This window comes from Bombina bombina, chromosome 8 (assembly GCF_027579735.1).
Source record: "Bombina bombina isolate aBomBom1 chromosome 8, aBomBom1.pri, whole genome shotgun sequence".
Taxonomy (NCBI): Eukaryota; Metazoa; Chordata; class Amphibia; order Anura; family Bombinatoridae; genus Bombina; species Bombina bombina.
In genome coordinates this window covers 247990401-248015251 of record NC_069506.1, presented here as the reverse complement: position 1 = coordinate 248015251, position 24851 = coordinate 247990401, and the positions used below count along the sequence as shown (strand labels likewise).

Below are 24851 nucleotides of genomic sequence, written 5' to 3'. Positions count from 1 at the left end.
CCAGTAACAGTTTCTATCTTTTAATTTAAATTAATAAAAGTTATTTTTTATTTTCTCTTTTCTATACAATATCAGTATGTGTTAACACAATTAATAGTACATAGAAGCATACTTGCTGGACACACTCACACATATGTCTATAGTCATTATGTGACCTATTCAAATTATCCCTTCTCATATTGTCCTCATATGATCTATTTTCATACTTTTTAGAATCTCTCTCTTCTCTCTGTTTGTAGTGTTCTCTATTTGGTATGAAACCACTGTTATACTCTTTATTGGTGTTCTCCTTATTTTGTGCATTTTCTGATTTCTTTTTCTTTTGAAAAACTATTGTGTTTTTTTTTATCTATAAATTATATATTAGTGTTAATTTCTTGTGTTTTAGTAGGTGCAGAAGTATTTCCTTCTATTTCTGAGTAGTCACATTCATCTCTGTTGACTTTTTTTAGTTTACCACTTATAATATAATCTTTTAATTCTTTTAAAATGTCCATTACTTCTTTTTGTCTTTTAATATAAGTGCTATTATCTGTGTAAGTATGCAATTTATTTTTATATTCATTCACTTTCTGTGTGTAATCCCCTAGTGTTTTATTATGTGATTTCACTATAATTTCCATTAGCGTTAGTGATGCTTTTTCAGTGTTTCATACCATTCTATTGAGAATTTGTTTTGTAATTCCCAAATGTACATTCTTGTTATAGACGTAGGCCTCTCGGTACGATATTTTTATCACTATATATATGCATAAATGATACTTCAATTCTATATTTTAACTCTTTTATGAGGGTTTTCTCTAAATCATCTAATATTTCATTTATGTCTTGTTCTGAGTTTCCTATTTCTAAAGAAGTAATATCTGTATTCTCAATATTAGAGATAAGGCTGTCTCTCATAGAGAATATATCCATAGTGGAGAGAGGGTTACATTTAAAGTAGAGACAAAAAGTACTATGAATAAAAACACAAAATAAAACTTAACCACTCTCAGATGTGAGAAGCAGCTTAAAAAGGAAATGGTCTCTACAACCTTCCCAAATAATGAATACTAGTAAACCACAAAAGATGCGCTAAATACAGCAACACATCAGCCAGGGTAGGAATATATCAAAATGTATTTGTTATCATTTTAAAACAATGAATCCATAAAAATAAATACAATCTCAACAACCGGTGGTAAAATTATAGAATTCTAAAAAAATGCCTATTTATCACATAATACCAATAAATGAATAAATAATTTTAACTGCTATGCATATAATCAATATGCCATATTTGGTACTGGCAGCTATCTGCTATTTTTTTTTTAATGTTTTAAAAAAAGCTCTGTAGTGTAGCTCTCCCCCCCTCTATACTTATGGACCCCCCCCCCCCCACCCTGATTCCCCTCTCCTTCTCTCCCTCTCCCATCCACACTTAGGGGGACTTTCGGGCGGACATGATCCCCTGTAGCAGATCATGTCTGCCCGACATTGATAAATGCTGACAGCATAGGCTGTCGGCATTTATCATTGCACAAGCATTTCACTAGAAATGATTGTGCAATGCTGCCCCCTGCACTTTCACAGCCAATCAGCCGCTAGCAGGGGGTGTCAATTATCCTGATCGTATCCGATTGGGATGATTGCTGTCCGCCACCTCAGCAGGTGAGTTAAAGAGCAGTGGTCTTTCGACCGCTGCTTCTTAACTTATGTTTCAGGTGGACATGAACTTCGGGGGTAGATTGCAGCATCTGCTGCTTGATAAATCTACCCCTTAATTTTCTGTAGGTAGGGTCTGAAATGCAAACCTTTTCAGTGTCACTAGTAAAATAATGACATGCTCTATAATGGCCCTTTGAGTTTCATTACACTCCACTTTCAGATAACTCAAGATAGAAACAATGAATTTGTAAATGACAGTCCCTACCTACTAAATTAATTCAGTAGCTATTTATTTTTAAAGATAGAAAATTCATATTTTCTTTAAAAAATATAATAATAAAATTTGTGCAAATACAAACACACACATCAGTGAGATATTTCTTTCTTTTTTTTTTCTTAGGTTTTTTTTTCTGAGTAAACAAGAAAATATTACAACATGTTCAACAAAAATAACAGAAAAAACATTTAAAAAACATAACCAAATGCTCTCTCTGCATAATAGAAATTATTGTATATAGAAAATTAAAATAGTTTTGAGGAAGTTTGTCTTGTGCAGCATTAATATTTGCAATATTGATGTAAATTTTATTTGGACATTATCCTGGGAGTAATATTAGTCACAAAAATGACAATGTCCTGTTGCTATTGAAACATATTTATAGTATGAAGTAACTTATCCTATTTTGTAATATTGGTAGTGGGAAAATAATAATCCATAAGCGGAATGCACAACCAAACGTGCAGGCTCTGTTTAGCCTATGGGATAGGCAACATTGAAACTAATTTGCTGAACCCCCTACTTCTTCTGTGATAGGTTATAGTATATATATATATTATATTTTATATATATATTTTTATATGTGTATGTATAAATGTCTATAGAAGTAAATGTGTGTATATGTGTTTATATGTGTAAATATGTATGGGCATACATAAATACTTATATACAAATATATAGGCAAATATAAATATGCACTGTATATTCTCTTTTAAGCCCTTCCCAGTCAAATACATTGAAATATGCAATACAATTGTTCTTTTTGTTTTTAACTATAGATAGATAGATAGATAGATAGATAGATAGATAGATAGATAGATAGACATATGACTGTCTCACGTATGTATCAAAAGATGTGCGGCAACTTCTAAACTTGAGAAGCTGTCCACATACCTTTGCCGTATACAGGCAGATAATCTGTTTGTCCACTGGCCCCGTATGCAGCATTGCACACTCTGCTGAGTGTGTAATGCCACCCCTCAGCAGAGAAGGGACTGTCAATCACTGAGAGCGAGCCAGCTCTTGGTGATTTCTCTTCATCACCTAAGAGGTGGCGAAGAGTGTAAGAAACAGAGGTTTAATGACCACTGCTTTTTACATTATGGGAAGCAGGCTCACATGTGCAAATTGTCCCTGCAAGGGCTCCAGAGCAGCTTCCACTACTTTGTTCATGGAGCCCTTTATCTCAGCATACAATTCTCTATTTTAAGATTATCCAGCACTTACCCTACCAGTGTGTTTTCTCAAAGCCCCTCCTGCATTTTTCAGCATCAGACTGGTCAGTTATTTACAATATGCTACAAATTCTCTCAATGATCTCTCCCACCCTCTGTCTGCATTGCCCCCCTTTTTTCTAAGACACCAATGAACAATTCTTAGTCTAATTTAAAAAGGATTGGTGAACATTTTATAAAATATAGCCAGTACGGTCTGTATTATTTTGTATATTATTATTGTATCCAACACCATGGTTGTTGTTTAAAATGTGTATGTTAGACTGCAAATCCCTTATTCATTTCATTTCAGATCTGTTTGTTTGCTCATTCATTTTGAGTGAATAATGGTTAATATATTAATTTGTTAACAAATATTTGTTCACCATTAATTTCTATGGGCAACAAAATAGGTAACACATTTTAGTCCTATGACTATATAACTTGAAAAAATAAAAGAATGACTTTCAATTAATGCTATCAATAGTAGAACATATAATATAATTCCATGTAGAATTTTGAATTGTATTTAACAAAAAACAAAGAACACCGTATGAGTCACATACAAATAATATTTTTTTTGTACTTTTGCAGGTAATGTGAATGTCATTTACAACAAATCAATGTATTGCCAGTGACAACCACCAAATTCTGCTATGTATGAAGTGAATATAGACAACATGAAATTAAATATCTTAAAAAAGTACAACCTCAATTCCGAAAAAATTGGGATAGTATGGAAAATGCAAAAAAAGCAAACAAAAAGAATCATTTGAAAATTCAATTCACCCTGTACTATCTAGAAAACACATTCGGCTAGATTACGAGTCTTGCGTTAGGCTTAAAAAGCAGCATTGGCCGGTCCCAGCTCTGCTTTTTAATGCCCGCTGGTATTATGAGTCTTGCAGGTACAGGTGTACCGCTCACTTTTTTGGCCAGACTCGGAAATACCGCAAATCCACTTACGTCAATTGCGTATCCTATATTTTCAATGGGAAATGCATAGCACCGGTATTACAAGTCTGACCAAAAGTGAGTGGTAGACCATCTACTGTCAAGCCTGGTACCACATTTAAAAATCAGTAGTTAAGAGTTTTACACTACAAGGCTATAGCATAAAATTCTTAACTAAAGTGCTAAAAAGTACACTAACACCCATAAACTACCTATTAACCCCTAAATCAAGGCCCCCCACATCGCAAATACTAAAATATATATTTTAACCCCTAATCTGCCAAACCGGATATAATAAATATATTAACCCCTAAACCGCAGCACTCCTGCATCGCAAACACTAGTTAAATTTTATTAACCCCTAATCTGCCGTCTCTAATATCGCCGACACCTACCTACATTTATTAACCACGTCGCTGCCACTATATTAAATGTGTTAACCCCTAAACCTAAGTCTAACCCTAACCCCCCTAACTTAAATATAATTTAAATAAATCTAAATAAAATTACTATCATTAACTACATTATTCCTATTTAAAACTAAATACTTACCTATAAAATAAACCCTAAGCTAGCTACAATATAACTATTAGTTACATTGTATCTAGCATAGGGTTTATTTTTATTTTACAGGCAACTTTGTATTTATTTTAACTAGGTAGAATAGTTATTAAATAGTTATTAACTATTTAATAACTACCTAGTTAAAATAAAGACAAACTTACCTGTAAAATAAAACCTAACCTAAGTTACACTAACACCTAACACTACACTATAATTAAATAAATTAACTAAATTAAATACAATTAATTACAATTAAATACAATTATCTAAAGTACGGAAAAACCCCAGTAAATTACAGAAAATAATAAAGAAATTACAAGATTTTTAAACTAATTACACCTACTCTAATCCCCCTAACAAAATAAAAAAGGCCCCCAAAATAAAAAAGCCCTACTCTACACTAAATTACAAATAGCCCTTAAAAGGGCCTTTTGCTGGGCATTGCCCCAAAGTAATCAGCTTTTACCTAAAAAAAAGTACAAATACACCCCCAACATTAAAACCCACCACCCACACAACCAACCTTACTCAAAAACCCACCCAATCCCCCCTTAAAAAAACTAACACTAACCCCTTGAAGATCACCTTACTGGGAGACATCTTCACCCAACCGGGCAGAAGTGGTCCTCCAGACGGGCAGAAGTCTTCATCCAGACGGCATCTTCTATCTTCATCCATCCGGCGCGGAGCAGGTCCATCTTCAAGACATCCGAAGCGGAGCATCCTCTTTCTTTGTCCAACGACTGAATGAAGGTTCATTTAAATGATATCATCCAAGATGGCGTCCCTTCAATTCCAATTGGCTGATAGAAGGCTATCAGCCAATCGGAATTACAGTAGAAAATATCCTATTGGCTGATGCAATCAGCCAATAGGATTGAAGTTCAATCCTATTGGCTGATCCAATCAGCCAATAGGATTGAGCTGGCATTCTATTGGCTGTAGGTGGCAGCGGTGTTCGGAGCGGCAGATTAGGGGTTAATAATATAATGTAGGTGTCGGCGATGTCGGGGACGGCAGATTAGGGGTTAATAAGTGTAATATTAGGGGTGTTTAGACTCGGGGTTCATGTTAGGGTGTTAGGTGTAGACATAACTTTTATTTCCCTATAGGAATCAATGGGGCTGTGTTAGAAGTTGAACGCTGCTTAGGTGTTAGGTTTTTTTTCAGCCGGCTCTCCCCAATTGATTTCTATGGGGAAATCTTGCACGAGCACATTTTACCAGCTCACCGCTAACGTAAGCAGCGCTGGTATTGAGGTGAGATGTGGAGCAAAATTTTACTCTTCGCTCACTTTTTTGCGGTTAACACCGGATTTCTAAAAACCTGTAATACCAGCACTATCTGTAAGTGAGCGGTGAGCATAAACTGCTTGTTAGCACCGCACCCCTGTTAACGCAAAACTTGTAATCTAGGTGATTAACACATTAATTGATGTTTTACTGAATTTAATGTATTTTTTTAAATATACACTAATTTCAAATCTGATGACTGCAACACGTTCGAAAAAAGTTGGTACACGGGCAATTTAGGACTAATAGCGATGTAACAAGTTGAAATAAGAAGGTGATGTGAAACAGGTGAGGCAATTGTTTAATCAAAGTATATAAAGAGGCTCGCCAATCTGCCAACAGATGCATTAGTGAATAATCCAGCACTTTGATAAAAATATTCCCCAAAGATTTTGGGCATTTATTTTTCTACAGTGCACAATATAATTAAAAGATTCAACGAATCCAGTCAAATCTCGGTGCCTATAGGGCAAGGCCGAAAACCACTTCTGAATGCATGTGATCTCCGATCCCTCAGATGTTACTGTCTCAAAAATTGTCATGAGTGTGTAATGGATATCCTGTCATGGGTTCGGAAATACTTTGGTAAACCTTCGTCAGATGCAAGTTAAGGCTTTACTATGCAAAGCAGAAGCCATACATCAACACTGTCCAGAATCGCCGCCAACTTCTCTGGGCTTGGTGTCATCTGAGATGGGCAGTAGCACAGTGGAATCATGTTTTGTAGTCTGACGAGTCAACATTTCAAATAGTTTTTAAATGAAACAGCCATCATTTTCTCCTGGCCAAAGAGGAAAAGGACCATGCAAGCGTCAGGTCCAAAAGCCAGCGTCTGTCATGGTATTGGGGTGTGTCAGTGCCCATGGCATGGGTAACTTGCACATCTGTGAGGGCACCATTAATGCATAAAGATATGTATAAATTTTGGAGCAACATATGCTGTCATCCAGATGAAGTCTTTTCCAGGGGCATCCCTGCATTTTCCAGCAAGACAAATCCAAACAACATTTTGCCCAGATTACAAGCACATGGTTGCATAAGCATTGAGTGCTGGTGCTAGCATGGCCTCCCTGCAGTCCTGATCTGCCTTCGATTGTGTGTGGCACATTATGAAATGCAAAATAAGGCATCAAAGGCCCTGTACATTTGCGCAGCTGAAGACATGCATAATGGATGAATGGAGGTAAATTTTGCTTGCTAAACTTAACCAACTGGTGTCTTCAATGCCCAAACACTTAAAAAGTGTTATTAAAAGAAAAGATCATTTTACACAGTGGTAAAAATTTGACTGCCCCAACTTTTTTGGAACAAGTTGCAGTCATCAGATTTGAAATGAGTATATATTTTTTAAAAATACACTAAATTCACAAAATAATAATAAATAATATTGTTTCAATATAGTACAGGGTGAATTAAATTTTCCAATGACTCTTTTTGTTGTTTTTTTAGCATTTTCCATACTGTCCCAACTTTTTTGGAATTGGGGTTGAATTGTAAGTAATTAAAAAAAAACACTGTAAAGTCATATGCAGCAGGGGTTGCCTCCTGTTATATATATTGCTAAAATTGCTGTTATCAAGATAATTAGAATCTTCTGTGCTACACTAGTGCAATGCAATATTTTTGTTAAAGGGACAGTGACTGTACTATAGATTGGATGGATTTATATTATTTTCATGCAATTATATGTTAACGTCTTGTCCCACAGAGGACATAGAGCAGTCATAGAGAAGCAGCAGCATGAGTGGGACATTGATTGAAATCTTTAAATCCTTGTAGTGAAAAGACTAATTTTTCTAATTGCACTAGGTTCGGGTCAGTGGCCTGGTGCACAACCCCCATGAAATACACACAGTATCAATGCTCAATAAGGATTTGATAAAGCCCCAGAGGGAAGGTGATACTCATTGAAAGGAAAGTACTGTGGGAGAGACAACACCATCCTAAGAAGGTGTGTTCCTCCCGGGCCCCAATTTGGATATAAGACTTCCATAATATCCTACATGCTGGTCCACATAAAGTGCCTGATATTGGAGCTTGAATTGCTCCAAAATCTGTATTTCATCCTAGTCAGTGAGTGTCTGCGGTCAATAACATGCAGAGTTCCTGAGAAATATCCAGTGGATAGCGCACCAAGATGGCTGCAAAGTGCTTAAACTCCGATACATCTTATGTCTGGAAGCCTACCCGTAGCCAAGATCCATTGTCATCCATACCTCCCTTGACAATTTGTTGTATCCGAGAACTAAAGTTGATAGAGAGGACACCATCTTGTCTCCCCCAGAAAGTGCATTTAAAGATTTTCCAGTGACACAGTGAATAGTTTACTTTTTACTTTACAAGATGTCTTCTATTATGAAGGAGCTGAGGGCAGTGTTCCTGCCTGATGCTTCATAGAGAGATCCAGTCTATTCAGTGGTCAGCCTTTCTGCTGGCATCTACTCCTGACCCAGGCAATGATATACTCGAATCTCAACAATCACCATTGCTTGAATTCTCCTAAGAAGCCATGCATCTGGATGGTGCACAATCTGACTCATGCTCTGGCGCAGCTCCAACTTTTAGCTGCAGGTCTTCTATATCCTTTTTACTAGATAGTAGAGTTTTGCTGTGAAGTGAAGCTAGCACTAGAGGACAACTTTCTAACAGTCCAGTAGAATACTTATCTTAAGAGTTCCACAGCACATGCAGCATGCTGGACTATCATGCAACCAAGATTTTTGTTAGACACATAGCACTGATATATGAAGAAGACTTCTGATCTACACTTACCCTCATTGCTCAAAGGCATCTTCTCAATGACCCACTTGTGGAAACTGGCATTCCCCCTGCCTAAATATCTCAAGTTACAGGAGAGCAAGAGCATTTTCTGGCAGTCTCAGAATGCAGTGGAATTGACTGATCATAACTTACATTTTCCTTAGTCTCACATGTGTATCTGATTAGTGCTTCTACATTCTCTACTGCAAGTATTGCATTGGCATCACTGAGTTAATACTTGCTCTAAGCTGTTGTAGGGTACTAATTAATGGCTAGATTTCAAGTTTTGTGTTATGAGTGAAAAAGCAGCGTTATGAGTCATAACGCTGCTTTTCACTACCGCTGCTATTTCGAGTCGTGTCAAAAAAGCTGTACTGCACACTTTTTTGGCCGTAATGCAAATTAACTAACGCACATTTGAAAAAGTCCTTTTTCAATGGGACTTCCATAGCGCCCGTATTACGAGTCTGCCTGGGAGGCCAAAAAGTTAGCAGTACAGCCCATACTGACAAGATTTGTAACGCAATCTAAAGTCAGTAGTTATGAGTTTTACGCTACAAAGCTGTACCATAAAACTCATAACTAAAGTGTTAAAAAGTACATTAACACCCATAAACTACCTATTAACCCCTAAACCGAGGCCCTCCCACATCACAAACACTAAAATAAAATTATTAACCCTAATTTGCTGCTCCGGACATTGCCGCCACTATAATAAACATATTAACCCCTAAACCGCCATACTCCTGCATCGCAAACACTAGCTAAATATTATTAACCCCTAATCTGCCACCCCTAACATCACCGCCACCTACCTACATTTATTAACCCCTAATCTGGCGCCCCCAACGTAGTCGCCACTATACTACATTTATTAACATCTAAACCTAAGTCTAACCCTAACCCTAACACCCACTAACTTTAATGTAATTAAAATAAAGCTAAATAAAACCTACTATTAATAACTAAATAATTCCTATTTAAAACTAAATGCTTACCTGTAAAATAAACCCTAAGATAGCTGCAATATAACTAATAGTTACATTGTAGCTATCATTTCTTTTTTATTTTGTGTAATTTAGTGGGGTTTTTTTGTAATTTAGTTAATTGTATTGTGTATGTAATTAATTTAATTGTAGTGTAAGGTTAGGTGTTAGTGTAAGACAGGTTAGGTTTTATTTCACAGGTAAATTTGTATTTATTTTAGCTAGGTAGCTAGTAAATAGTTAATAACTATTTACTAACTAGTCTACCTAGTTAAAATAAATACAAACTTGCCTGTGAAATAAAAATAAATGTTAGGGACGGCAGATTAGGGGTTAATAATATGTAACCAGCGTTTGTGATGCAAGAGTGCGGCGGTTTAGGGGTTAATATATTTATTATAGTGGCAGTGATGTCCGGAGTGGCAGATTAGGGGTTAATAAGTATAATGTAGGTGTCGGTGATGTTGGGGGTGGCAGATTAGGGGTGAATCAGTTTAAGATTAGGGGTGTTTAGACTCGGGGTTCATGTTAGGGTGTTAGGTGAAAACATAAATTTTGTTTCCCCATAGGAATCAATGGGGCTGCGTTACGGAGCTTAACACTGCTTTTTTGCAGGTGTTAGACTTTTTTTCAGCTGGCTCTCCCCATTGATGTCTATGGGTAAATCGTGCACAAGCACGTAAAAAAAGCTCACCGCAGCTTTCAGCAGCGCTAGTATTGGAGTGCGCTATGGAGCTCAATTTTGCTCTATGCTCAGTTCTTGCCTGTTAACGCCAGGCTTTTATGAACCTGTAATACCAGCACTGTAGGGAAGTGAGCGGTGGCAATAACGTGCAAGTTAGCACCGCACCCTTCATAACGCAAAACTCGTAATCTAGCCGTAAGGTAGTTATGGTATGTTGTGCAATTAATATGACCTCCTTTCATACTGCCTCGATTTCTGGGTGTCTGCATTATATAACTGCTACGCATTTCGTATTGAACTATACCAGTTATATAAATTTCCTGGGCATCAATAGTAGTGAGTAGTTCTCTGACACAAATTTGTTGACAAGTCTGTAACAGCTTTCGGTATTACTCACATCTAAGTTATTTCTGAGTTTAAATCTGAATGAGAGCTATCTTTCCATTCTGAATGGTTGATCTCTGAAACTATTTGGAGTCTGAACTCCTGTTTTCTTCCAAAATCAATTACATGTTTGTGCTAGCTTAGAACCTTGTATAAGTTCTGGTGATTCTGCCTATAGTGTATATGTATATGCTAGAATGGCATTATTTATAGTAACTGGTACCATCTGCTAATTCCCCAGCATTGCTGCTTGCTATCTTTCTCTAATGTATGTGTATTTGAGGCATAGTGCATTAGCCAATTATTTTACTTGCTGCAATGTTGGGAGACAAGTGTTATTTACACATTACCCCTATGATTGTGTGGGCAGCTTTCTCACACTTATTCTACATGCTATATAAGCAAATAGATGCTACCTGTTGTGTACACCTTTAGATACCAAATCTACATGAACTTATGCATTCTAAATGTCTGAGCTATGTTTTAGGTGAGCCTACATATATTACTAGTGCTATCTTATAGTGGGACTGCGCTATTGTCTGTGTTGTTATCTTCAAACACTTTACATGTCTTAGTCGGTTCTTAATATTTAAAAAGTATTTTTTATTATACATAATGTAGTTATTGCTCTACAATGATGGAAAAATAAATAGAACTTTATCATTTAAGAAGCAGGATGAGCTTTCAGTTTAATAAAGTAAGTGCCATCCTATACATTCTATGGGATATTACTCTCCTACTAAATAATTCTAGACTTGACATCAGCTCAGATGTACAACTTATAACACCAGTAGTGAGACTGTACTAATGTTTTTGATATTACACCCTACTAAATAATTCTAGACTTGACATGAGCTCACATGTACAACTTATAACACCAGTAGTCAGATTGCACTAATGTTTTATTTTATTGGATATTACACTCCTACTAAATAATTCTAGACTTGACATGAGCTCACATGTACAACTTATAACACCAGTAGTCAGATTGCACTAATGTTTTATTTTATTGGATATTACACTCCTACTAAATAATTCTAGACTTGACATGAGCTCACATGTACAACTTATAACACCAGTAGTGAGAATGCATTAATGTTTTATTTTATGGGATATTACACTCCTACTAAATAATTCTAGACTTGATATGAGCTCACATGTACAACTTATAACACGAGTAGTGAGATTGCAACTAATTTTGTTGGAATTTTTGAGCTATGGTTTGCTGCTCTTGGGCTAGCAGTTTATTTAATTTAAATCTAAGGGCATGCAAGTCGCACATTACAACCAGGTTAGAGGGGTCCGATTTATGACAGAGATCTAAGTCGGAAATTTGGGTAGTGAGCTTGAGATATTATTGGCGTGCAGTCCGTTGGTAACTTATGTTTTATGAATTCCCCTCTCATGTAACACTTGTGTGTTTCCCAGATGATAAAGTCATTAACGTCTGGGGTTGAGTTATAGTTATAAAATTTGCAAAGTGACTTAGAAAGTGTTTCCACTAAATCTGGGGGTGTTTAGTAGGGAGGCGCCGTAGTTTCCATATATAATTATTAGTTCTAGATTTGGGCCATTTAAGTTTTAACAACATTGCCGAGTGGTCCGACCATGCAGTAGGTTTAATAGCTGAGTCTAGTAGATATGTGAGCCCTGCTTGGTTTATAAGGAAGTAATAAAGATGACTATAGGACTTAGTGGGTGGTGAAAAGAATGTGTAATCCCTTTTGTCCTCCTTAATATAGTAACATGTGTTGTTTAAATTATGGTCCCTTAGTTGTTTCCATAAAAAATTGGCTTTCCTCTGAGACACCCAAGACCTAGGATTAGAGCAGTCTTTCTGGGGCTGAAGTGGAAAATTAAAATCTCCTCCTATTATAACTACACCTTTGGCAAAATCGACCAAATTTCGGAACAGTTTATGAAAAAAGGGAACATGTCACTGGGGTGCCATATAAAAAACCAAAAAGTCCCAAGAACCTCCCCTTTATCTTTAGTGGTTTGAATGTGTTGAAATGCAGTATGCTTGCTAATCAAGATACTAACCCCTCTTTTCTTTTATGTGAATGAGCTGGGAAAATGGTGTATGTATTGGGGGCCAAAGTATCTAGTTTCTCTGTTTTTCCTGAAGTGTGTTTCTTGCAAAAATAGGATGTCTGCCTGGTATTTATGCAAATCTAACATGGCTAATGAGCATTTCTGGGGGGCATTGAAACCTTTAACATTTTGTGAAATAATTTGCAGGTTCTGAGTCATACTTGGGGTTATAGAGGGACAGGAAGAAAGGGTTGGGAAATGGATTGACAAGTGTCTCTCGGGCATGTACGCTGGTTCTCTATCAAAAACACCAAAAGTTTCTGCTGAAGTTAAGCATAACAAAACAAACTAGGTAGTCAGATAAACAAGGAGCATTCACAGAAAAAACGTCACTTAGGTAGAGGGGTGGGAATTGGAATGTTAAATGTCTCCCGGGCATGTACGTCCAGTCTCTATCCAAACATTTGATGTTTCTGCTGAAGTTAAGCATAGTAAAACAAACTGGATAAACAGATAAACAAGGAACATTCTCAGAAGAACAGTAAAAAACAAAATTAGAGAAAAAATATTTGACAATCATCTGAAATAGGGGGAACATATGCGGCAGCAGAAATAAGCTTTACCTGGGCATATTCATTGTAGGTCAGGCAGATAAAAAGTCACAGTAGTGACTTCACGGTTGGGACCTCTCAAAGGTGAAATGCTAGACATGTGAGTAGCATTCAAGTAAACCAAAATATAACAAACATAGCACAACTGGTATAGTCACGTGAGTCCAGTGATCTCCATGGGTATACCATAGTCTCTACAATCCAGAGAACAGCAATTAAGTTGGACTCTGGGAGGTGCTGAGCTTGGGGATTTTGAGCCCCGAGATCTATTCATGCTTGCGGAGGTGTCTGATGAGGGTTGGTGTTGCTTCTTAGGCGGCACTAGTTCCCATGTATTTTGTCTCTTACTCTTTGAAAGCCCAGATTATGCAGGGGGCTCTTCTGTGTCCTCTGGAGGGTCTAGGTCTAACAGCTTGCAAAATTAAGGTATTTCTGCCGGTTTAGTGCAGATTATTCTTTTATTGTTGTGGATGACAAGTAGGTGCAATGGGAAGCCCCAACTATAAGGTGTCCTCTTATGTCTCAGCAGCGTGGTTACAGGTAAAAGCTCCTTCCTTCTCTGGAGTGTCCTTGTAGCCAGATCAGCATAAAACTGCAAGATTTCTACCCTGAACCTCACCTGCTGCTTTTTTCTTGAAGCCTCCATGAGGCTTTCTTTCTCTAAAAAGTCCTTAAATTTAATTACAATGTCCCTAGGGGGAGCGTTATCGGAAGGTTTTGGCCGCAAGGCCCTTTGTGCTCTGACCCATTTTATGTTTGCGGCGTTGGGGTTATCCAGTAAATGCATTAACAGGGAGGAAAGGTATACTGGAAACTCTTTAGGGAGCACAGATTCTGGCACACCTCTGATTCTAACATTTTTCCTCCTCACCCTGTTCTCCAGATCCTCCAGCTTGTCCTGCAGGGAGGTGATTAATTCTGATTGTTGGTAAATCATGTCTTGCATTGACGTGGGCTCCACTCGCGTGATATCCCCATTATCCTCTAAGGCCTCAACCCTGAAGCCCTATGCATGAACATCTTGTTTAAGGTCCATAAGCTTCTCTAAGCATGATCTAACAATGTTGGTGTTAGGATATATTAGCCTTACTGATGCCATTTTGTCTTGGGCATCCATTTTGTCTAAGAATTGTTTATTATAACAGCTTATTATGTAGTGAGAAATATGCTGGTGTTAGTAAGAATTGTATAGCTAGAACGGCCCTGGGAATGACCCTGACGATGTGCTTGGATGCACTGTTATCTCTATAAGATGTCAAACGGCCTTGATTTGTGCTGGGCTATGAGGCTCAGATTTACTCTTATCTAAAACTAGATATTTCTGTAGAAATACTCCCTAACACTCCTTTTTACCAATTATATTTTAATGAGCTTCTTTTGTTCCTGAAGAAATACTATGTAAGATGATGTAGTTATGAACACTTCATTGTTTAACCCTATATGCTGTAACCACTGCCTAAAAAGTATTGTGCATCTTATAATAAACAGAACAGCTTTTAGACTGACTTGCTGTGTGGTCTGATTCCTGTTCTCGGAATATCCCGTCATCAAGTAACCCATTAGTTTCCAGGTGAAGGTGTAGGATACAGGCCAAGTGCTGACTGACACTCCCCCCTGAAAATAACACCTAACAGTTGGCAATGTCTTGTGTAGAGGCTAGTGAGGATAAAATGTGCGTGGGTATTTGAGTATAATCTTCCTTGTTGGGAGAGTTAGGAGTCTGGGCAGGGGTGGCGCGTGTTGGAGGTGTTTTGCTGGGGCTAGTGTGCTCTGTCATTTTTTGCTCCACAGAGTTAAAATAGAAGCTGACTATTTGTCCTTTGGCTGAGGGGGCAGGAGGGCCCTTAACAGTTTTAATGTTCTTCTTATAGGCCATAAGAGATGGCTGAGAAGACGGCTGTGTTAAGGAGCAGTGTTGCACTGGGGTCGTTGACTTTCACCTTCTGTTATTTACTGTGAGAAGGCACACAAAGCGCAGCAGCTTATAATTACCATAGTGCTGATGGGAACTTGCTGCAAAGTAAGACTATGGAGTCCCTTAATATATTGAAGGAAATATATATCCACTTGAGAAGTGAATCATATAGGGCTTATATGTACCTATTGTAGCTGATGGAGGTAGTAATAATAGTTCCCAGCATTAGCCCATGTGTTTCCCAAACCGGAATGTGGTAATGGTAGAGCCGTTTTTATTCAGTCTCCTCTGCAACTGTGGCACTTTACAAATTAGACCTGTTTAGGGGCATATAGATTAGCCCTGTATGAGGAGGGAGAGAGACCCACTGGAATCACACCACAAGCAGTCTTGTAAGGAGATTACTGATGCAGGTCTCTATGCTGAGCTGAGAAGCCATGGAGTATTAGATTTTGAGCTGCGTCATACACGCTGCAGCCCGTCCGCTGATCCACACCACCGTAGTCTGATTGAGGACCCAGCAGTCTGTAACTAGAGCCTCCTGGATTATATTGATGCGTGCTGCTTAGTCTCCGGTGCACATGCCGAGTTTTCTGGGAGATAGGTAATCCCTTTGGCTGACCTGATATATGTTTAACTGCTGCCCCCGGTATGGAGCTCTGGACTCAGGCAGCCATCTTAGCTGCGGCCAGCTCTGCCCCCCACTAATGTTTTATTTTATGTGATATTACTCTCCTGCTAAATAATTCTAGACTTGACGTGAGCTCACATGTACTACTTATAACACGAGTAGTTACAGTGCACTAATGTTTTATTTTGTTTCTTTTGTTGTTGTTTGTTTATATTAAAAAATAATATGGGAAGCATAGGTATACATTGTAAGGAATATATCATTTAGCTGATATTGGTTATGGATTATATGATCTCTATGCCTCTATATCATGCCTGATCATTGCTTTATCAACTTTACAATTGTCTGTATTACTTGTTCTGATCATTTGTTAATTTTATGTCTCATGCTGATGTATCTCATACTTTGCTATGTACCTATGTTTCCTTAATAAAAAAGAATTACAAGAACATACAGAGTTCCTGCAGCCTGAGGCGCTGCCATCAGCTGGGGGCTGATGCAGTAGGAGTACATGATTGTGTCAGAGCCAGAGGAACAGATGGAGCGAGGGGTTAATAGGGGTATTTGCTGATCTTAGGTATGACTTTATGTACGTATAAATGCTCATTTCTTGAGATCGGAGGCCTCTGTTTTTAATATAGCGATACACTTATAGTTTTCTGGGCTATCAGCCCTGGTTGAACTCACGTGATAGACTTAAGGAATGCAATTACCCTCACAGAGGGCAGGATTTTGTAAACAGTGTGCTAACAACATCAGGCATATTTGGAGCTAACAATTTTATTTGGTGATCATGATAGGTTATGCTTTCAGTGAATAAGGACATATTGTACACTTTTGTGCTTATCTCATCTATTGTTTTAATTGTTTGTGAATAACTGAGTTTGAGTGGGAGATGTCCAATTGATATATATGTATAAATCCTTTGAAGACAATAATAAATACTCTATTTTTATTAAAGGGATAGACTATTCAAAATTAAACATTCATGATTCATTTAGAGCATGCAATTTTAATCAACTAATTTACTCCATTTATCAATTTTTCTTCATTCTCTAGGTATCTATTTTAAAAAGGAAGAATGTAAGATTAAGCCCAATTTGTGTTCAGCACCTGGGTAGCGCTTGCTGATTGGTGTCTAAATGTAGCCACCAATCAGCAAGAGCTAGCCAGATTCTGAACCAAAAATGGTCCGGCTCCTTAGCTTAGATTATTGCCAAATAATGATACATAGAGAACTAAGAAAAACAGATAATAGGAGTAAAATAGAAAGTTTCTTAAAATTGCATGCTCTATCTGAATCATGAAAGTTTCATTTTGACTAGACCATCCCTTTAACTTATATTTTCTTGCATTAGCCCAGCTTTTATCACCCTCCTGTTTTAATATTTTAATATTTCTATAAGGAACTGGCACCCTCAGATGGAGGACCACCAGCAGCATCATTTGGAGTGAGGCTTTGACAAAAGGTTACATTGATTGAAATATTAAATTCACTGTAGAAAGAAGAGAGAATTTTCTAAATGCACTAGGTTCTGGTTTAGATAGGGTTGTCACCCGCCCCGGTATCACAGGGACAGCCCCAGAATGAAGTGGTACGTCCCGGGTCCCAGAACTAACTGCTCATGTCCCGGCAGCTCTCCTGAACCCAAGGACCGCTGCACAGCACAGCAGAGTACCCTGAAAACGTTAACTGATGGCCGGGTAAACTGCTTAATGTTAGCATGGAGTCCATGGAGGAGTGGGGTGGGGAATCGTGCCATTTGTCAGCAGTCAAGCAGAGTGTGGGGGGGGAATCGTGCCGTTTGTCAGCAGTCAAGCAGTCTTGTCTAGTCCGTCTGAACTAAGAGGAGGTGGCGGTGGGTGTTCTCTTAGGTGTGCGCACGCAGCCAAGAGAGTGCACGTGTCTAGTTCGCACAGTAGGTGCATAGGGACAGCAAGTCAGCCAAGCAATCCATCTGTTACTAAGGTAGGAATTTGCAAAATTTTTGAAGACTTTATAATGCTGTTGAAGCAGTTTCTTGCATCCTTTCAGGGGGACAAAAGAGGCAGATGTGAGACCAGTCATTAACATCAAACTTTCTGCTGAGACAGAAAAATATGTGGACTGGGCATTTATTTTTATTTTTTTGGTCCCTGGGTTAGATTATTGCTGGGAATAATAAATGGCTGCACCCCAGCCTTCCTAATACTGTTTTGCAGCTTCTAAGGTACTCCACTGTGACCGTGTTTGTGTGTGTGTGTGTGTAATGTGTTTGTGTGTTACAGTGTTTGTGTGTGTGTGAGTGTTTGGGTGTGTGTGACAGTGTTTGTGTGTGTAATGTGTGTGTCAGTGTTATAACACTCAATTCTTTAATGGCAGACCATACATTTTAAAATATTATATTTTATTCAGGTCGTGCAAAGCCCCACCCAAACCACGCCCACGTCACACCCACACCACAAAAAAAGTGTCCAGGAATCAGCTGGACAAAAGGTGGCAACCCTAGGTTTAGAGGCTTGGCATGCAACCCCTTGAAATACACACAGCATCATGATGTTCTCTAAGGAACTGACACCCTCAATTGGAGCAATAGCAGCAGCATTAGGAGTAAGGCTTGACAATAGGTGACATTGAATGAAATATTAAAATCACTGTAGCAAGAAGAATGCACTTGGTTCAGGTCAGAGGCCTGGTGTGCAACCCTCATGAAATGCACAGAGAAATACACTGTTCTTTAAAGGAACTGACACCCTCACATGGAACAGCAGCAGTAGGAGTGAAGCTTTGGCAAAAGGTGAATTTTAAATCTTCCAATCACAGTAGCGAGTGTACTATTATGTTAATGGCACAGTCTACACCAGAATTTTTATTGTTTAAAACGATAGATAATCCCTTATTACTCATTCCGCAGTTTTGCTTAAACAACACTGTTATATTAATACACTTTTTACCTCTATGATTACCTGTTTCTATTCTAAGCCTCTACAGATTGCCCCCCTTATCTTCGTACTTTTGACAGACATGCATTTTAGCCAATCAGTGTTGACTCTTAAATAACTCCATGGGAGTGCACACAATGTTATCTATATGACACACATGAACTAGTAGTGTCTAAGAGGTCTATTTATCAATAGTTAATAAAAATTAAGTTTACACCTAACACCCTAAAATGTACCCTGAGTCTAAACACCCCTAATCTACAGCCCCTAGATTGCCGCCACCTACATAATTTTATTAACCCCTAATCTGCTGCCCCAACACCACTGCCACCTACATTATACTTATTAACCCCTAATCTGCCGCCCCGACACCGCCTACATAAAAGTATTAACCCCTATCCCACCACTACCAGATCCCACCGCAACTAAATAAAGTTATTAACCCCTAAACCCCTGGCCTCCCACATCAGTTCCACTTACTAAACCTATTAAACCCTAAACTGCCAGCCCCCCACATCGCCATAAACTAAATTAACCTGTTAACCCCTAAACCTAACAACCCCTTAACTTTACATTAAATATTAACTAATCCCTATCTTATAATAAATTTAAACTTACCTTTAGATTTAAATTAAACTATATTAAACTAATAATTAACCTACCCTAACTGTTATTCTAAAATTACATTAAACTATTAATTAATCTACCCTAACTATTAGACTAAAATTACAATAAACTATATTAAACTAATAATTAATCTACCCTAACTGTTAAACTAAAATTACATTAAACTACAAATTAAATTAACTATATTACATATTTAAAAACCTAACCCTACTCAAAAAATTTTAATCTACTATTAAAAAATATAAAGTTACAAAAAACTAACAACTAAGTTACACAAAATAACAAACACTAAGTTACAAAAAAAATTACATAAAATAAAAAAATAAATTATCAAATATTTAAACAAATTATACCTAATCTAAGAGCCCTATGAAAATAAAAAAGCCCTCCCAAAATAAAAAAACCCTAGCCTACAATAATCTACCAATGGTCCTTAAAAGGGCCTTTTGCGGGGCATTATTCCAAAGAAATCAGCTCTTTTACCTGTAAAAAAAATACAAATACTCCCCCAAACAGTTCAACCCACCACTCACACAACCAACCCCCCAAAAAAATCTTAATCTAAAAAACATAAGCTCCCCATTGCCCTGAAAAGAGCATTTAGATGGGCATTGCCCTGAAAAGGTCATTTAGCTCTTTTTCCTTGCCCAAACCCTAATCTAAAATTAAAACCCACCCAATAAACCCTTAAAAAAACACTAACCCCCGAAGATCCACTTACAGTTTCTGAAGACCCGACATCCATCCTTAACGAAGCAGCAGAACTCCTCATCGAAGCTGGCAGAAATCTTCATCCAAGGGGGCCAAAGTCTTCATCCAAGCCAGCAGAAGTCTTCATCCAGACGGCATCTTCTATCTTCATCCATCCGGCGTGGAGCAGCTCCATCTTCAAGACATCCGGCGCGGAGCATCCTCTTCTTTCGACTTCTTCTTCCGAATGAAGGTTCCTTTAAATGACATCATCCAAGATGGCATCCCTTAGATTCCGATTGGCTAATAGAGTTCTATAAGCCAATCGGAATTAAGGTTGAAAAAATCCTATTGGCTGTTGCAATCAGCCAATAGGATTGAGCTTTCATCCTATTGGCTGATCCAATCAGCCAATAGAATTGAGCTTGCATTCTATTGGCTATTCCATTCACTGTAAGTGGATCTTTGAGGGTTAGTGTTAGGTTTTTTTAAGGGTCTATTGGGTGGGTTTTAATTTTAGATTAAGGTTTGGGCAAGGAAAAAGAGCTTAATGCCCTTTTAAGGGCAATGCCCATCCAAATGCTCTTTTCAGGGCAATGGTGAGCTTAGGTTTTTTAGATTAGGTTTTTATTTGTGGGGGTTGGTTTTGTGGGTGGTGGGTTTTACTGTTGGGGGGTATTTGTATTTTTTTACAGGTAAAAGAGCTGATTTCTTTGGGGCAATGCCCCGCAAAAGGCCATTTTAAGGGCCATTAGTAGTTTATTGTAGGCTAGGATTTTTTTTATTTTGGAGGGACTTTTTTATTTTCATAGGACTCTTAGATTAGGTGTAATGAGACAAAAGAAGAGAGGCGCACCAATGTGTGTATCAATCGTTACAATTCTGCATGAGCTCCAAGTATTGTATGCACAGGGTACTCACACTTTGACATAGCACACCAGTGTGCTTGTGGAAGCGGGCTGGTACTTAGAGCTGACCAGCTGGCTCTCTCCGGCTCCTTGCTGGATACGGCGGCTTTCCTGTGTGTTGGGCTGTCTGGTAGTGGTGTGCTTGTATTGAAACTCCAGGTTCAAATGTTTTAAAACCTTTTATTATACAAAGTTCACAAGCACAAATTTAAAAAGATACAGATTAAAATATTGCTACGCGTTTCTCGGCCCTCCTGGCCGTTTCATCAGGCATATTAACAACATAAAAAACTCGGCTTTTTATTGCCGCCACTACCAAACAGTTTCTGGGGCCCTCCCCTTTCTCATTAAGTGTATACAAACGAGCCTATCATTGTGATACTTTTAGAAACAAGTGCTAACTCGATGGAGTATAAAAATATTGGAATACATATTGCTTTCTAACAGACACAGTGATCTTTAATAGCGAATTGCAACAGTGTGCATTCTATAACAGTAGTAATTTGATGTTGATACATTCCTTTGTATCGAAAATCGGCAATTTAGAAACAAAAACTCGTCCCTTTGATAGGTGGAACAAGGGACCAATCACAAGGTTCTATACTCGGTGAAAGTTAACACACCCCAATATGTATTCCAATATTTTTATACTCCATCGAGTTAGCACTTGTTTCTAAAAGTATCACAATGATAGGCTCGTTTGTATACACTTAATGAGAAAGGGGAGGGCCCCAGAAACTGTTTGGTAGTGGCGGCAATAAAAAGCCGAGTTTTTTATGTTGTTAATATGCCTGATGAAACGGCCAGGAGGGCCGAGAAACGCGTAGCAATATTTTAATCTGTATCTTTTTAAATTTGTGCTTGTGAACTTTGTATAATAAAAGGTTTTAAAACATTTGAACCTGGAGTTTCAATACAAGCACACCACTACCAGACAGCCCAACACACAGGAAAGCCGCCGTATCCAGCAAGGAGCCGGAGAGAGCCAGCTGGTCAGCTCTAAGTACCAGCCCGCTTCCACAAGCACACTGGTGTGCTATGTCAAAGTGTGAGTACCCTGTGCATACAATACTTGGAGCTCATGCAGAATTGTAACGATTGATACACACATTGGTGCGCCTCTCTTCTTTTGTCTCACTACCTTTCAGCAAACACGTTTTCCAATCCAGGATCGTTTCGGAGAGTGCAGCCGTGAGAAAGTGTGCCTAATTTTGAGACATATTGGGACTGCCAGGATTCCAAGGAGCATACACCCAACATTCACCTATCATGGACATTTAACCCAACGCCATTTAATGAGGTTCCACTTTTCATTATAAATAATTGTAATTATAAATAATTGTAATTATACATTGTATTTGGTTATCGAATTGTGATTTTGACATTTTCTATTGAGGTTACCTTCCGTTAATTTATTTATTATCATTATTATTATTTTATACGTTATGCACAAAGAGCGCCCTCTGGTGACCTAGGTCATCTATCTAGATTAGGTGTAATTAGTTTAAATATTTGAACATTTATTTTTTAATTTGTTTAGCTTAGTGTTTTTTTGTAACTTAGTCTTTGTTATTTTGTGTAACTTAGTTGTTAGTTTTTTGTAACTTTGTAATTTTTAATAGTAGATTTAAATTATTTGAGTAGGGTTAGGTTTTTAACTATATAATATATTTTATTTAATTTGTAGTTTAATGTAATTTTAGTATAATAGTTAGGGTAGATTAATTATTAGTTTAATATAGTTTATTGTAATTGTAATATAATAGTTAGGGTAGATTAATTAATAGTTTAATATAGTTTAATTTAAAGGGACACTCAACCCAATTTTTTTCTTTCGTGATTCAGATAGAGCGTGCAATTTTAAACAACTTTCTGGTGGATCAGCATGTCTTCTTTTTCAAATAAAGATAGCAAGAGAACGAAGAAAAATTGATAATAGGCTTAAATTAGAAAGTTGCTTAAAATGTCATGCTCTATCTGAATCACGAAAGAAAAAATTTGGGTTCAGTGTCCCTTAAAATCTAAAGGTAAGTTTTAATTTATTATAAGATAGGGATGAGTTAATATTTAATATAAAGTTAGCGGGTTGTTAGGTTTAGGGGTTAATAGGTTAATTTAGTTTATGGCGATGTGGGGGGCTGGCGGTTTAGGGGTTAATACATTTATTTAGTTGCAGTGGGCTCCGGGAGCGGAGGGATAGGGGTTAATACATTTAGTTAGTTGCGGCGGTGTTGGGGAGTGGTGGAATAGGGGTTAATAAGTTTATTAGAGTTGTGGTGGGCTCCGGGAGTGGCGGGATAGGGGTTAATAACTTTATTTAGTTGTGGCAGGGTCTGAGAGCGGTGGGATTAAACAGTTTAGTATAGTGGCATTGTTTAGTGACAGGGTATAAATAAAGCTGGGAAAAAGCCGAATAGCATCGAGATCGATGGCTTGATAAGTAGGCCTCTAAATGTCAACAGCTGTCAAATTGTACTGAGATAAGAGGCAGTTCAATGGCTTGGAAATTAGCATATGAGCTTACCTAGGTTTAGCTTTTTACATAGAATACCAAGAGAGCTAAACAAATTTGATGATAAAAATAAATTGGAAAGTTGTTTAAAATTGCATGCCCTAACTGAATCATGAAAGATCATCCATTTTGATTAGATTGTCCCTTTAATTTTTTCTCCATAATTGTTCAATCCTCATTAAAACTTAGAGAAGGGTATCCTGACTTGGGCACATTTAATTTTAGAAAGGCCATCTTCTCAACCAGGTGTGGAGAGAGCTGTGAACATTGAAGGTTCAGGATAATGCCTGTGACAGGAAACACTCTCTCATCAATTTGGATTCTGGTGAAGAAGGCATGACAACAGCTCCTGGGCAACCACTGTGGATCAGGAGTGTGTCTTTAGCCATCTGGCAGCCATGTTTTCAAAATTGGTTATTGCAATGTTATACAATGTTGTAAATATTGCTCCCATTGACTGCTAAAGACATGTGCACGCTTCTATTAACCCACCTTGGTTTACTCTTTAAAGGGATAGTCTACTCCAGAATTGTTATTGTTTAAAAAGTTAGATAGTCCCTTTATTACCCATTCCCCAGTTTTGCATAACCAACACTGTTATATTAATTCACTTTTTACCTCTGTGATTACTTTGTACCTAAAGCTCTGGAGACTGCCCCCTTATCTCAGTGCTTTTGACAGACTTGCATAATAGCCAACCAGTGCTGACTCATAAATAACTGCAAGGGATCAAGCACAATTTTATCTATATATCACCCATGAACTAGCAGTGTCTTACTAACTAACTTACTAACTGAAAATGTAAAAATGCACTGAGATAAGAGGCGGTTCAATGGATTAGAAATTAGCATATGAGCCTACTCAGGTTTAGCTTTCAACAAAGAATTTAAAGAGAACAAAGCACATTTGATGATAAAAGTAAATTGGAAAGTTGTTTAAAATGGCATGCCCTATCTGAATAATGAAAGTTTAATTTTGACTAGACTGTCCCTTTAACTAAGAAAACAAAGAGAATTTGATAATACAAGTACATTGGAAAGGTATTTCAAATTGTATACGCTCTCTGAATCATGAACATTTAATTTTGACTTTAGTGTAGTATTGGTTTTAGTAATTCTCTAGCAAATGAGGGCAACTTAGCTTTCTTCACTTTACTGATAGAGAGGGACATGCCTCTGCAAATGTACAAAAACACTGATTTATTCAGGTCAGTAGAAAAAAGTTGATTACAAAGCCTC

The 24851-nt window shown here is 37.6% G+C and overlaps 1 protein-coding gene across 1 annotated transcript in view; it reads right to left on the bottom strand.

Annotated features, from left to right (window-relative positions):
• LOC128638977 (uncharacterized) overlaps positions 1–14525 on the bottom strand; it is a 44655-nt gene extending 30130 nt beyond the window's left edge. Inside the window, exons 1-2 of the mRNA XM_053691119.1 lie at positions 14499–14525; positions 14280–14414 (exon numbers count right to left, since the gene is read on the bottom strand). Of these exons, the coding sequence (XP_053547094.1) occupies positions 14280–14414; positions 14499–14525 (162 nt within the window). The remainder of the gene's footprint in view (positions 1–14279; positions 14415–14498) is intronic.
• Between the last annotated feature and the right edge of the window lie 10326 nt (positions 14526–24851).